The sequence below is a fragment of the Barbatula barbatula genome (assembly GCF_947034865.1).
Source record: "Barbatula barbatula genome assembly, chromosome: 17".
In the NCBI taxonomy this organism is placed as follows: domain Eukaryota; kingdom Metazoa; phylum Chordata; class Actinopteri; order Cypriniformes; family Nemacheilidae; genus Barbatula; species Barbatula barbatula.
The window spans coordinates 6,860,018-6,875,238 of NC_136780.1; the positions used below are offsets into that span (position 1 = coordinate 6,860,018).

Consider the following 15,221-nt stretch of genomic DNA (forward strand, 5'->3'; position numbering starts at 1 on the left):
AGACAGGATGAGAGCTTTAATGAAAAAGGCTACTAAAGTTTTGTATTAGCCTGGTCGGTTATGCAAGAATATAGGATACACTTTTACAATGGTAATAGTGCTGATAATTCTAAATATAGCTAAAAGTTTATCAAGTAATTTCATTTAAGAGAAACAAACTCGTAAAAATTTGTTTTTTAGTTAAAAACAAGAATTGTGTTTTTATTATATGATATTTTAATCTAATTAATATATTATCTTACATTTTATTATATTTAAAACACTGTAATGTAATAATAAATAAACTGTGTTGTACTGAATGGGTCTAAACTGCACTGCCATACAGACCAACATGCGACTTTATTGTTCCCTCCCCAGCAGACAGTGGTCGCTGCACGGACGGATTGGGATGGATTTATAGGACTGGAGATCGAAACGTTATGAATTTCATACAAAATTTGTTTCTCGGTTGTGGATTGTGTTTTTTTGACAACTTGTACCATTTTTTCACTCACTCCACCCGGTCAAACACGCAAGAACATCAGAAGTATAAGGCATTATAAAGGATTTTGTTGTCTTGAAACAAGGCCGCACAGCCTTCGGATTTTCCCAAACATTTGATCCGGCATGTTGCCCTCGGCCCACGGGACAATCACAGCATTCGACACCCGGTAAGACCCAACAGCGCTTCTCGACATTGCGCGCGCTGCAACAAGTCTTTGTGTTTTGCAATGGGTTGCATACTATGAATCTTTATATTACATATATTAGACATGTTTATGTTCAGATTTGTTAGTTTGTCCAGTGACGTATCGTTTTTATTTAGTAAACACAGAGATTAGGAAAATTCACGTAGTTGTGGACGTTGACCGACATGCTTTGTTATTAGCATACATGCTAGCTGCCAGCTGTTGTGTTCTAACGAAATGTTTACAGCTATTACATACCACAGGCACAATGAAATAAATCTTGCTTTACGATCAAATACCTGACGAACAGTAGCTTTCAGTTAGTCTCCCATCGTTCCAGTTTAAAGCGTTTGGGATGGATATTATCTATACTTTGTGATACAACGAGCTCTACAAACATGAATGGTTAGCCTTTACGTTATAACGTAATTGGTAGTTAATAACTTGACTTAATAAATGTGCAGTAATAAAAATCTAATGCACGAATGTGTTTTAAACTATCGTAATGACTATAAGCACAGACTAGAAACATGTTTTATTAAAACGCGAACGTATCATGTTTATCACTCAATATTGATCTCGCGTCTTCACTCGTTAGGTATTTGTCTTAATGTTTATCACCAATATCTCCATTACTGTCTACACAGGTGCCCTGTCGTGGTATGCACCTAGTGTCCTATTTGACTGCGGTGGTCATAGTAGCAAAGCGCTGTCACCGGTTGACCAAGAGCGGTTTCCACTGCCAGTATACTTCACCTGCAGCTACATTTCATCTTCAAGACATCTGAAGATAAACTGATTTTGACTCCACGGAGGCGACTAAGTAACCCGTGTCTTTAAAAGAAGAAATACCACATTATAAGACTTTACATTGACTATTAGTTGGAGACTTTAGAATGGCATCTGTTCCTGTTTACTGCTTGTGTCGGCTTCCTTACGATGTCACTCGATTCATGATCGAGTGTGATGTTTGTCAGGACTGGTTTCATGGCAGGTGAGTTTGGGAGTTTTGTAAGTACAATACAAGTAGTTCATTCATTTTTTTATTTATTCAAAACGGTTTATTAATATAAATGAATGTAAATTAATTCTTCATGGTATTTTTCATTTAGTTGTGTTGGTGTGGAAGAGGAAAAAGCAGCAGAAATTGATCTGTATCACTGTCCTAACTGCCAGGTGACACATGGACCTTCTGTTAGTAAGTACCATGTATGGTGTTCTTTTTTCAATACACCACGGTTGTTTATGAGATGGCGTTGGTGCAAACAATGTTAATTTTCTTTTTAGCAAAGATTTTATTGAATGTAAACAAAGCCTGTATTAATACTCAATAGTCAATTGCATAATAAGTATAGACATCTGCACCACTATAAATGGAGCAGCTCTGCCTGCACCAAACCTGTGAAGGTCAGCTCAAGCTTGTCTGAAAGTGTTTTCCTTTCAGTGCGTAAACGACGAGGAGCTTTGAAACACTCTGATAGTGGAGGAGCGAGAGAATCAGGGCGTCCTGTTAAGACGGGCAGCGCTCAGTTTGTCAGGGAGTTACGCAGTCGTACTTTTCCCAGGTAAGGTATTCGAGTGGTTTGGCTTACTGAGTCACATTGGCATGTAAAAATTCCACTAGGTGTCTTAATTTACACTTTAAAGCTTACTCTGTGTGAAATATAATTAATACGACATATTGATTGTTTATATTGAAGCGCTGATGAAATCCTACTGAAGCCGACGGGACCCCAGCTAACAGTCGAATTTCTAGAGGAGCGTTCCTTCAGTGTCCCAGTCATGGTTCTCAGGAGAGATGGCTTGGGAATGAATCTGCCCCCACTGTCTTTCTCTGTAACAGATGTAGAGCATTATATCGGTAAAGACACTGAGTCATTCTTTTCTACATATTCTGCTGCATGTTAATTTTTTTGGAACGTAACTGAAATTTTAGTATATGTCGCATCATAGGTTCTGACAAGGAAATTGACGTTATTGATGTCAACCGCCAAGCAGACCTGAAGATGAAACTGGGAGGGTTTGTCGAGTACTATAACAGCCCAAACAGAGACCGAGTGCTCAATGTGATCAGTCTGGAGTTCTCAGACACCAGGTAGTTGTTTCATCAGATGTTTATATCATTACACTTCTTGAAAGTCCAGTTGTAAGCCAGAAAATTTATTTTTGCCCGCCCTAGATTGTCAAATCTAGTGGAGACACCAAAGATTGTGAGGAAGCTGTCATGGGTGGAAAACCTCTGGCCTGAGGAATCTGTGTTTGAGAGGCCTAATGTGCAGAAATATTGCCTGATGGGGGTGAAGGACAGTTACACAGACTTCCACATCGACTTTGGAGGAACCTCTGTGTGGTACCACGTACTCAAGGTAAACAAATAGTTAATTAATTTTCTATAATTCATGTGCAATACCTTATTAGTGAATATCAAATGTTTCTGTATGTGTAAGAGAGGCGTAACAGTGTACTTACTGAAGAAAGTGTAATGCTTGGAATTTCTTTTGTTTGATATTATATATTTTGTTGTATACTTTTCAGGGTGAAAAGATTTTTTACCTCATTCGTCCCACCGCTGCTAATCTGGCCCTTTTTGAGCGCTGGAGTTCATCCTCCAATCAGAATGAGTTGTTTTTCGGGGACCAGGTAGACATGTGCTACAAATGTTCACTTAAGCAAGGAAACACCCTCTTCATCCCAACAGGTGCTTTTCGTCACATCACAAATAGCCTTTTGTTTTTTTTAATAGTGCAGAAATACTTTTAATCAAATACAATTTATGGTAATACCCAGTTAAAATACACAATTGCATGGCAAAGATTGCTTAAGAGAATATATGTTGACATTTCTTTATTCTTTAACCCCTAATTTATTTTTATCAGGCTGGATTCATGCTGTCCTGACCCCTGTCGACTGTTTGGCATTTGGGGGAAATTTTCTTCACAGCCTCAACATTGACATGCAGCTACGGTGAGACGAAAATTCCTATTAATTTCCCAAATGTATATGGTCTATTATTGGACTGAAGTTGAAATAAATTTGACTGTTTTTCTATCAGTGCGTATGAAATAGAGAAGCGTCTGAGCACAGCAGACTTGTTCAGTTTTCCAAATTTTGAGACTGTGTGTTGGTATGTTGGAAAGCATCTGCTGGACACATTCAGAGGTGAGTCTTCTCTTCAAAAAGCAAGACATGTTTTTTAAGCTGTAGTGCAAATTTTTTTCTTTTATTGTTCACATTCAATGAACTTAAGGTTTGAGAGAGAATCGACGGCATCCTGCCACTTACTTGGTCCATGGAGCCAAAGCTCTCAACAATGCTTTCCGTATCTGGACACGGAAGGAGGTAAGGAAAATAGTTTGCATTAAAAACTCGGTCTCAACTGTCTTAACATACTATTGTTACCATTTTAAACTATTCATTATAATTATTTTGGTTGGTTTTGGGATATTCAGTCCCTGGCTGATCATGAACACGAGATTCCAGAGACCATAAAGACCCAGCAGCTGGTAAAGGACCTGGCTAAAGAGATACGTCTGGTTGAGGTGAGAGTAGCTCAGGCTTAGATTTTTATAAATTAAATTCATACTTTTTTTTACTAATTTGTTTACCATGTTTATTGTGCAGGATATCTTCCAGCAGAACATTGGCAGGAGCGGGACACCCTTTGGTGGCTCGCAGGGTCTTCCATCTCCTCTCCTCAAAGCTCCTATAAACACTTCCCTCACTTCTGGCAGACCCCCGGGTAAAAAGAGAGGCCCAAAGACGAAGGATGGGTTTGGAGGAGGGGACTTAGGCCCTTTAGGAGCAAAGAAAAAGAGCCAGAAAGGCATAAAGACAGAAGCTGGAGAGCTGGATCTGCTGGAGATTCATACTAAACACACGCTCAAGAAATTCCAGCCAGGGTGCAAAGTTAAAAAGAGCAAGGTAAAGTTTTATATTTAAATATCCTTAAAATCATTTTTGTATTATTTTGCAAAGCAGCTAGTGTTATGGTTTACCAAAATATAATCTTTGTTAAGAATAAAAACTTTTTTTCAGGTTGAGCTGCCTGACGACTGTCTAGATGAGTTTGAGGAGAAAATCAACAAAAGCAAGCTCAAGCTCGTGCTGGCTAATGGAAAGATTCAAGGGTAGGGCTGTTAACTTTTTAACCCATTTCACTGCATGAGGATTCTACATCCTCATTCATCTCTTCTCTTGCTCTCTTAGGAAGAAAGGTCGTGCTGGCAGTGCAAATGGAGCAGGGAGTTCACTACAGCAGTTCCAGCCTCACATGAGTACCTTGTCCGACTTTGATTCAGAAGATGAGCTTCAGATTGATGAAACCCCTCCACCTCGCCGTAAACCATCTCTACCAAGCAAAAAGAAACTAGCTGGTAAAACCTTGCCTCCATTTATGTATAATACGGCCAATCAAATGTAACTATCTGATAGTTCGCAATAGAATACACAGGAATATACTAATACTTTTGTTTATCCACTGATCTTATTAAGGTCTACCAAGGAAACTTCCTCGGGCCAAACCATGCAGCGACCCCCACAGGATCCGTGAGCCTGGAGAAGTGGATTTTGATATTGAGGTACGCATGTCTTTCCTGGGTGGGCTTTATGATTACCTCAGAGTGTTTGGATATCACTGGTTTAAAATCTGGTTGTTGTTAAATAGGAGGATTACACCACGGATGAAGAGATGCTCACAGTTCAGGGTGTGAAAGGGGGAGCAGGCGGCATTTTGGATTTACTCAAGGCAAGCAAACAGGTGGCGGGTCTGGATTCTGCACTGAGGTACATTACACTCAATATAAGTGATACAAGTATTATGAAAGTGTTTTAGATCTTTGCATTTTTAATCACATGTTTTTTGTTTTTGTTACAAAGCGAGGAAGCACCAGCCTCCCCCAGCACCAGAGATGCCATCCAGGGTATGCTTTCCATGGCCAACCCTCCATCTTCCTCATCCTCTTCCTCCTCATCCTCTCCTCTGTCTGTCTCTGGAGGGGGAGAGATGCTGGGGCTCATGAAGGAGAAAAGAAGCAGAGCGGGATGGGTCAGTGGTGGAGTCAAGAAGGCTGAGAAGATCATTCAGAGGCCAGGCAAACGGCCGATTAAACGGCCGGCACGGCACCTGAGTGATGAAGAGAGCCTAGATGAACAGGAGACGCTGGGGACATGCTTTAAAGACTCAGATTATGGTGGGCTCAAAGATTTTTCATAATCAATACGAAGGGTGCTAAAATACATGGAAGATCAATATCTCTGTATGACAGAATAGCAAACTTAATCATTGCTTTCGAAAAGTAAAATGTTTTTGAAAACTTGATGTATTATAATTTTAACCTTTTAATGTGAAATAAATTTAATATATTTAATGAATTTTACATGGAATTTACATGCTTTAGTAAAAAAAATATTTTCATTGAGTATTTATAATGAAATTCCACCCTTTGTCTCTCTTTAGTGTATCCATCACTAGAATCAGATGAAGAGGACCACATAAACAAGTCAAAAATGAAGAGAAAGCGAAACTGGGATGATACCCCTTGGAGTCCTAAAGGTAACCACATTAATACCGCAATTTATTTGTATTTTTTACCTTGTGGATTTATTATAAACAATTTCTTTACACATCCTCAGCCCGTGTGACCCCAACACTGCCCAAACAGGAGAGACCAGTGAGAGAGGGTGCCAGGGTGGCATCTGTGGAAACCGGGCTTGCAGCTGCTGCCGCCAAACTGGCACAACAGGTGAGTTTGTGCTGATGTGGAGTTCTACATGGACATAAAATTATTATAAATATTATGTATAATTCCATGGTACTTTTTTGGTAATGTTGATATGCATGGTCAATTATTTTTGGACAGCCTAACATGTTTAATTTTCTTCAAATCTAGGAACAACAGAAAACCATAACCAAACGCAAATACACAAAGAAGAAGGTCTCTCAGGAGAAAGTACATTCTAGTGTTGCCCAGCTCCAGCATCAGTCCGACTCCGCACCTGTGTCTCCTCCTTTGCCTTCTGAGCCTCCAGTGGACTGCATCGTGGAGGAGCGAAGAGTGGAGGTGTATTCTGCCAGCCTGCTGGATCATGAGTACACAGCAGGACCAGGCCCGTTCAGCCCAGGGGGGCCGAGAGGAACTGGAGCCATGGCACCTGGTGTGTTCTTGACCTCAAGACGATCCTCACTCTCTCCTCAAAACAGTAGCAGCCACTCTCCCTCAGCTCTCTCACCTGGGGGGATGGGTTCTCCAACATCGGGAGGATCATGTCAAGGTAAACCGAATCAGACACGTTAAACAAGTCACTTAATTTTGGTTGAGATGTCACATCTACCCTGTTTGGAAACTAATAAACATCAGATTTTTTTTTTTTTTAATTTGCAGCAAAACGTCCAAAGAAAGGACTTGCAACAGCTAAACAGAGACTGGGAAAGATTCTGAAAATCCATAGAAACGGCAAGCTTCTCCTGTAAGAGATAACATGGACACTGTAGGGAACAATAGAGATGGAGTGAACAAATAAGGATGAAAAAGAAGTGAAACTGACTGGTTTGGTGTTAAAATATGTGACTGTTTTCTGGTTAGTGTTCCGCTTGCCTGGTCTATTCAGTGACACAAATGGGAGCTTTTGCAGTGAGAACATTTGTGAAGGGAAATATTGAAGTTCATGAATTTTGTAGAGCATGTTGATGGTTGTTTGAACTGTCATGGATGAGAAGATAAGATTCTTCAGTACATTCATCAGCTTAAAAATGTCACAACTTTCTCATGGCTATTTGTCTAACCTCCTGAAGCCATCAATATTATTTGTTTACTTTCTTTGTGTAGTATGTGCTAATATCATATTTTATACTAGAAGGCTATTTGATACACCATTGACTGTCATTTCTGTAGATTAAGTCCTGTAGTCAAGTCTTTTGCTTGTTGAAGAATGTTTTACTTTAGTGTACTAACACATTTTTATTAACAATATTGTATTTAGATGTGTATATATTTTAGGTTTTGTTTGTGTTCCATTATAGCATGGGCTGTACAATGTCCTGCCACTGTTTGGCCAGCATTTCTTTTTTGCCTTTCCATATATGTCCAAGTTAGACAGCAGACTGCTGGGTTTGGTGGTTGTGAACATTTTAGTAAATGAAAAGGACACATAAACAGTTTGGGTCGGAAGGCGAATTCTGAGGTTTCCGTGTACAGATTTAATGTTTGTTTTTTATTTGAAAGATTTTATTGCAATGAAGTCTTTCTTGACACACCTTGTAAAAAACTAGCATAAGAGTTTAGTTTGTTTTATTTGTATAGAGTAATTAAGCTGTTTTTTCATTGATGCTTATGATAATAGCAATGTGATAAAGTTAATGTATTTTATTGTGTGTCAATTTTTTGTTAATCCCCCCCCCACTTGGTAATAATAATTGTAATGTTAATATACTTTTTAATACTCCATTGGCAGGTTAAATATACATTTTCTTGTGATTTTTATTATGTCATGGCAACACTATTTTTAGTCATTTTCTTTGACCTTTGTTTATAAAAGGCACCAAAAATATCGGTCATCTTTAAATATGTGGGCCGGTGTAAATATTTAACTGTAACTATTCTTCTTCTGAAAAATGTCACTGCCCAACTGATGTTATGCCATCCAAATGTGACTAGAATCCCATTTAGATATTTGTTTTGATCACAGGGAAAAAGACTGTTGTTAAAATATCCCCTTAAAGGTACCTTTATTATTTTTTAAAGATTATTCTAAAATTGTCAAGGATATTTCTGGAATATTTTGAGGTTTATGTGTATATTGCTTGTCATCATTCATGATTTGTGTAACTATACATATGATAGATGTGTGCCTTTGGTACATAGCAATCTCTCCTATTTAAATTGTGCATCTATTTGCATTTTTGATACTGGTTTCTGGTAATGTGAAATAATGGCTACTGGGTCTCTGTTGTTCAAAAATAAGATGCAAGTAAAAGAAACGGGAATTATGTAAAATATTCAAAAACCTCAAAATATACAAGGACCGACTTTGATGTTCCGATTAAAACATACATTTAAGTTATTCACTTTGTCAATTGTGTGCATTTTAGGAGTCATCCTTTTCTTGTCTGTTTCTTTTGAACAATAATGTTAACCACACAGTTCCTCTCAGGGTTTGTTTTGTATCTAATATAATTTTGATAGAACAGTTACAAAATGATCAACAGCAGTGTGATGAGTATACATTCAGGACCACGTATAAACAAATTCAATTTGAACCCAATCAATATGTATATAATTGGATCTTGTCTTTTGCTATTATCACCACCTTTGATTTTTGAAAACGCTCGAGCAGTTTTTCCAAATGACCTCTATTAAAAGATATTTTTAAAACCTGTACCGACGTTGTTTGCTTTTTTGGCATTATAAGCTTCTGTCTACAAGTGTCGTGTTGTCTGTAATCTCATCGTCTGTGGCTTGTGACAAAAGGCTCGATAGTAATTTTCCAGCTCTTCCATTGTGCGCCAAACGTTGAAATTAATAAACGAAACACGTCACGTGATTTAAAGCCGCATCTCTGTTGCTATAGTAGCGTCAATATCGGCCACCGGTTGGCTGATGCAACGTCTGAGTCAGCCAATGAAATTGCGCGCTTTTTACAAACTACTCCGGAAGTCAACACGTCTTTTTCGATTATTTGCGGTGGGCTGCTAAACAGTGGCAAAACGAGCTACACATTTCGGCTTAACATCCAGTGCTGGTACGTATGGCTTATCAAATCTATCAATAACTACTCTGGCTATGGATGTACGTAGAATATAACCTTTGACTCACACCGTGTGCTCGAATAATTAAGCTGACGAATTTCGTTTTAATGCTATGATATTAATGATTGGTCAGTCATTTTGCGTTATGGTGATTTTATGAACTTCAATAATACCCGTCCTGTTATTTTTAGTAGACACTGAAGCCCCCTCGAGATGATGGCATCCTCTAACCCTCTGCGACCCCAAAACAGAACTCTTCAGAACCAAACAGGGTAGGTTGATAATTTAGACATTCGGTGTTTCCGCGAGTCTTAAACGCTCTAAAGAAAAGTTCAATACGTTCTAAATCTCCCCTTTTAGGATTTTAAAGCAACAGGAGGTAAATAAACTTACCGCTGTAGCCTCTTCTAAAAGAGGCTCTGAGAATCTCGACCCTAAGTCCTCAGCTGAAGCTGGAAAGGGAGTCAATAAATTGAAAGGTGTCAGCAGGCTTCCAGTTCTCGCTAAATCATCTGGAAGTGACCTCTCACAACAGAACAGATGGGAACAGAGGCCACTAACGGTAAGGCCTTCATTATATCTTGCTGCATAAAAACCAAACTGTCACTTCTATTCCCCAGTAAAAAAGACACTAAGCTGCAAATAAAACGTGTCTTTTTTAAAACCTGACATACATTGAGCTGTTCCTGGGTTTGTGTTACACGTGGATGATTGAAAATGTCTTTTGTCATCAGGGTAAAGCCCAGAAGAAAAGGATCTGCACCAAACCAGTTCCTTTCAATTTATCCAAATCACGCACACAGAGAAACACCGACGTTGCTGGTGGAAAAACACCCCTGACACCTTCTGCCCGCCTAACACCAGGAGCAAAACAGAAAAGCCATAAAGCTACATCATCGGGTGTCTTTAGATCAGCAAACAAGTCACAATCAGCTGTGCCTCGAACTGTAGGTCACATGGAACATAAGACATCAACCAAACCAACATCAATAGACTCTACTGATGGTCACCCAACTATCACCGTCTCGCATGAATCCAGAAGCTGCAGTCAAACTGATTTAAGTTCTCGCCTGGGTAGCATCACTCTTGTACAGTCCGACGACTCGGGTTTGAGTCATTTTTGTAAAGATTCACACAAAAATAATGTAGGTGTTGGTATGGATGGCCAAGCACCAAAGGACACAAACTGCATCCAGACTGTTCAATCAGCTTCTGGTACACAAAGCCATGCAGGCACTAAAGGTGAGGTGCTCATGGTTTGTGAATGGCGATTTAATTTTTGTTTATTATAGTCACTGGTCATTGATTATGTACGTGCAGGATCATTTTGTTCTTTTTTTAGCAGCTATGCACAAGGTCCTCTCATGTGAGGGATCAAATACTGTTGGAGCTCAAAGCGTAATGCCACGCTTGTCTACTTGCCCCTCTGTACCGGGATCCTCCAATAATCTGGTTAGACATTTCTAATTGTTTGGTTAAAGGGTTAGCTTACCTAAAAATTATGTTTTGCTTGCCCTCAGATTGTCCTACACTGTATACATTTCTTTGTTCTGCTGAACACAAGGGAAGATATTTGGAAGAATGTAAGTAACCATCCAGATCTCATCACCCATTTACTGCCATAGTATGGAAAATAAAAACTATGGGAGTCAATGGGGGACAAGATCTGGCTGGTTACTGACATTCTTCCAAATATCTTCCTTTGTGTTCAGTAGAACAAAGAAATATATGAAGTTTAGGACAATCTGAGGGTGAGCAAATTATGTCAGAATATAAAGAAATATTTTTTTTCGGTTGAACAATCCCTTTAAGTGATGAGGCCTTGTTTGCTAAGGTTTGCTCTTGATGATGATAATACATAATTCCTCTTCAGTCTAGTATGATAAACTTTCTTTTTTTAGCCTCAAAGGGTTTCTGTGAAGAAGAGTCAACGTGACGTTGTCAATACCACAGGTTAACTAATCTTTTTATTGATCTTCTTATTGTACTGAATAATTTGTGAAGCTCTTAAAGACGTCTCCTTTACATTTGAAGGCAATGCTGGGGCATTTTCACCTGACCCGTCAGCACTACGTAGTATATTACTGAATGATGCAATGAGAGTAGTGGAGCGTTTTGGGGCAACACCCAGAACATCAATCTGTCCCACAGGCAGACCAACATCTATGTATTCTGTGAGTCCACTCAATAAGTGTCCATTTATACTTAACTGATAAATGGTTTGTTTTACAGACATAAATCATAAAATATTGTTGTTATTGTTTGCTTTAGGCGCAAAGAGTTCCAGTAAAGAAGCCTCAGACGGATGATGTTGCTGCAGTTACAGGTAATACAGATTATTAGTTTTTCCTTTTTGTTGTAGCAAGACAATATAGTGCAATTTTTCATCACTCACATTGTATTTTGTCTCAAGCATTCTCTGAACATACACCTTGAAATGCACAGCTTTAATGCTTTGTTTTAATGCATTGATGTTATTTCCACCAAAACAGGAAGTTAGGGTGGGATGTATTGAGCAAAAGAGCAATTTAGTTTACCTTACATCATGGAGTTTAATGAGAAGCTGAAGTACAGAATGATGATATCATAAAAATCATTTAGTTTTTTTAATGTGTCTCTTTAATCCTTTAAAATAGATATGATTAATCATGCGATATATGACACGTCTTCCCCCAGGAAGCAGTGTGGCCTTCTCCCCTGACCCTTCGGCCCTGCGCAGTATTCTACTGAATGAAGGTGTGAAGTTGGGGCCTCTTGTTGGGGCAACACCCAGAGTTTCAACATGTCCCACTGGCAGGGGAACGTCCATTTACTCTGTGAGTCAACTTAAAGAAATTCACATTCCAGCCACGCGCTAATGTTTTGAAGTACTGAACCATGTGATTTCATTTCCAACAGGCCCAGCGAGTTCCTCTTAAAAAGACTAAAACAGAAGCCACAGACACAGCGTCTTATTGTGGGTTTGGTATTTCAATACATGCTTTCTTATAGACATCATGATTTATCCCATTATCCTGCATTAAGTGTTTCTCTGCTGTGGTGCAGTTGCAAACAGAACACCAGTGAAGACATGGACACCTCAGAGGGTTGCAAACACCAAACCACAGTCAATGGTGACTTATTTTGTCTTGTTAAATTCTGTATTCACAAGTTGCCCGAAACATGGTGGTAAGATGTGCTTTGCTGTATCTTACTGTGTGTGTATATTTACAGATGAAGATCCTTACTGTACAGAAGATGTCTCGATTTAGGGACTCCCCTGGTTTCAGACCCCAAGACCCCAGCACTGAACACTTAATACATCAAGAGGTAAACCTACTCCAGGATGCAAAACTCTTCCAAATTTGTGCTTGGTTTGAATTATGTCAACTTGAGTTTAACACTGAATGTTGATCGTATGGCCGGAGGATGTTGTTCAAAGGTTATTTGATGACCCAGACCAGCTAGATGAAAATGGTGTCACTTCACATCAACTACGGACCACATCAACTAGCCACCAAACTGTAGGTTTGACTTATTTTAAGTTTATAGTTTCACACATATTCAATGTTTTTTCATATGTATATAGCAAGCTATCATTTAATGACTTCTCTTTATATAGATTGAACCTCTAACAAATAAAGAGATTTTAAAATCAAATCATCGTCACAATGAGGATGAAGGCAAGAAAACAGGCCAACCTTTCATACAAGCAGCACATAGAGGCTCAGTTATTGTTTTCTCATCAAGCCAAAGACTCTGTGGATCTGACCGGCCTCCGGAGGCAGCTGTGATAGAAAAAAGCTCTATATCCCATATTACACTCCAGTCAAACCAAAGCAATGGATCACAGGTTACTTCCAGCTCAGATGTGACTAAACAAATCAACACTTGCACACAAAGTCAATTAAAAGGTAGTAATCTTTTGTTTTCTTTCTTTGTCTTAATTCAAGTGATAAATTCAGTTTTTAAATTACCCCATCTATCAAATGTTCTGGTTAAGTTTCCTTCGTGTGGTTGGTTTTCCTTTTTTAACCTTTAAAATGCTTTCGACCTAACAACAGTATAGATGCCATTGGTAGCTTGACTTCCTGGAAAATGTTAACACCCTGGCTCTATGGTGCTATTAAACCATTTCTCTCTTTGTTTGAACCAGCTCATCTCAACAAGCTTAATATAGCAATGTCTTGTGTAAAAACATTTTCCATTTAATATTCATTTATTTTTGCAACAGTGGGTGTAGAAAGTACACATCACCTGTAAGCTGTTTTAAACCCTCCTTAAAGTGACGGTTCACCAAAGAATTTAAATTCTGTCATTATTTACTCATTTTGTTCTCAGGAAGAAAGAAAGTCAAACACATGAGAAGATATTTCGCAGCATGATGTTAACTGGCCCCAATTCACTTGCATTGGTTTTTTGGCCATACAATAGAAGTGAATGGGGGCAAGCGCGGATACCAATTTTCCTCAAAATATCTTCTATTGTATTCTGCGGAAGTGAGAAAGTCTTACATGTTTGAAATGATGGGTGAACTGTCACTTTAAGAGCCTTCTAGTTCAATCTTTTCTCTTGTCTCTCTGTAACTTTGACCTTACTGCACCCAGCGTCTGCTCTACGGCGACGGCACACTCGTCTGGAAGAGATGATTCTGGATGACGAATGTGCTACCTATGCCTCATGCCTACTGTCCTGCCCATTACAGCCTCGCTGTGGAAACCCTGTAGCCACCACACTTATGTTTCATGATTCTACTGTGAGTAATTTAGATTCATTTTCTGAGTTCTTTCTAGCCAGTTGAATGGATGTTTAATCTTTTTTCTTTTTCCTTTCTGAAGTGGTTTTTACCTATAGGCTTGTCCTCTCCCATACAACTGAGTCCACCCTCTGGTTCATCTGTCAGGGCTTGAATGCACTACCCCTCTTCAGTCAATCTATGCATATTTATGGCTGTCTGCCTGAAACCGTATTACTAGTTGCACTTTTTGTTTGTGAAATGTTGTTTTGTGTGTATGTAAGCAATAAACACAGCAATTGGCTGCTGATTCACATGGCTGCTTTTATTGCACTGGACAAGCACTACAATTGTTTCTTGGAATAAATGAAAGTTTGGTTGCAAAATGAGAGAAATTCGTTATAAATTACTATATGTTATCATGTTTTATTGTAAATTAGCCTTATTTTTTGTTGTTGTTATGGCTTAAATCAAAACAAGCCAACTGCAGTTTGATTGATATTAAATGAAATACACGAAAAAAACATAATTTGTGGGAAAATGTATTCTCATTTTGGAACCAAACTCTTCAAATATTATTTTCTATGAGATTCACTGTAAGGGGTTCGAATGATGCAAGACTTTGTAAACATCTTCAGCGCAATGGAACTTTTCATAAACGCTCAACATGGAAATTATGTGCTTGTGACTTGTGCATACTGAAGTGTATAATACATGTATATACAATGCTGACTAAATGTTTTATTTTCTTACTTTGAATTATTCTAACTTGAAATATTTTCTGAATCAACTGCACAATACTTTCCATTTTTTACATGATTTTGTCTTGGGTTACTATTCTAATGCCATTGTGATTACAAGAGGGTACAGTATATATTTTAAAAAATCATTATAACCATCATTATAAGAATAGTTTGTATACTGTAATTTAAAATGTGTGACTTTCATCTTAAAAATTCCTATATCGTCACAATCCTCACATAATATATGTATGCCTCCATTGGATGATAAACATTCCGAATGGAATGTTTCTGAATTATGGGACTTCAAGGCAGTGTTTTTTGAACATTTTCCCTTTTGTGACACATCTAATTTA

General features: G+C 38.5%; 2 protein-coding genes across 5 annotated transcripts; both read left to right on the forward strand.

Annotated features, from left to right (window-relative positions):
* Nucleotides 1-331: 331 nt before the first annotated feature.
* phf8 (PHD finger protein 8) lies at nucleotides 332-9,042 on the forward strand. The gene is made up of 22 exons (XM_079477422.1): nucleotides 332-650; nucleotides 1,316-1,662; nucleotides 1,781-1,866; nucleotides 2,113-2,233; nucleotides 2,369-2,529; nucleotides 2,622-2,763; nucleotides 2,848-3,034; nucleotides 3,204-3,366; nucleotides 3,545-3,632; nucleotides 3,721-3,827; nucleotides 3,916-4,007; nucleotides 4,118-4,207; nucleotides 4,290-4,589; nucleotides 4,704-4,795; nucleotides 4,875-5,041; nucleotides 5,160-5,245; nucleotides 5,332-5,450; nucleotides 5,544-5,857; nucleotides 6,124-6,219; nucleotides 6,300-6,409; nucleotides 6,557-6,938; nucleotides 7,049-9,042. Exons 2-22 carry the CDS (start codon nucleotides 1,565-1,567, stop codon nucleotides 7,135-7,137), a joined length of 3,090 nt encoding a protein of 1,029 aa, XP_079333548.1. The 5' UTR covers nucleotides 332-650; nucleotides 1,316-1,564; the 3' UTR covers nucleotides 7,138-9,042.
* A 192-nt stretch (nucleotides 9,043-9,234) lies between these two features.
* troap (trophinin associated protein) lies at nucleotides 9,235-14,856 on the forward strand. Of its 4 annotated transcripts, none has more exons than XM_079477999.1 (16): nucleotides 9,235-9,404; nucleotides 9,606-9,683; nucleotides 9,772-9,973; nucleotides 10,146-10,653; nucleotides 10,754-10,863; nucleotides 11,313-11,364; nucleotides 11,446-11,585; nucleotides 11,683-11,737; nucleotides 12,088-12,227; nucleotides 12,310-12,367; nucleotides 12,457-12,524; nucleotides 12,625-12,720; nucleotides 12,819-12,914; nucleotides 13,013-13,304; nucleotides 13,998-14,146; nucleotides 14,229-14,856. In XM_079477999.1, the coding sequence occupies exons 2-16, from the start codon at nucleotides 9,625-9,627 to the stop codon at nucleotides 14,298-14,300; spliced, it is 2,097 nt and encodes a 698-aa protein (XP_079334125.1). In that variant the 5' UTR covers nucleotides 9,235-9,404; nucleotides 9,606-9,624; the 3' UTR covers nucleotides 14,301-14,856. The 4 variants fall into 4 exon arrangements, with proteins under 4 accessions (XP_079334125.1, XP_079334127.1, XP_079334124.1 ...); XM_079478001.1 differs by having other exon boundaries at nucleotides 9,257-9,404; nucleotides 10,757-10,863; XM_079477998.1 differs by having other exon boundaries at nucleotides 9,258-9,404; nucleotides 9,603-9,683.
* The last annotated feature ends 365 nt before the right edge of the window (nucleotides 14,857-15,221 follow it).

Coding starts and splice junctions, on each gene's coding strand:
- phf8 (XM_079477422.1), top strand. CDS start 1,565: ATGGCATCTGTTCCTGTTTACTGCTTGTGTCGGCTTCCTTACGATGTC. Junction 1,867..2,112: donor GACACATGGACCTTCTGTTA/GTAAGTACCATG, acceptor TTTTCCTTTCAG/TGCGTAAACGACGAGGAGCT. Junction 5,246..5,331: donor AAGTGGATTTTGATATTGAG/GTACGCATGTCT, acceptor GTTGTTAAATAG/GAGGATTACACCACGGATGA.
- troap (XM_079477999.1), top strand. CDS start 9,625: ATGATGGCATCCTCTAACCCTCTGCGACCCCAAAACAGAACTCTTCAG. Junction 11,365..11,445: donor TGACGTTGTCAATACCACAG/GTTAACTAATCT, acceptor TTACATTTGAAG/GCAATGCTGGGGCATTTTCA. Junction 12,228..12,309: donor GGGGAACGTCCATTTACTCT/GTGAGTCAACTT, acceptor CATTTCCAACAG/GCCCAGCGAGTTCCTCTTAA.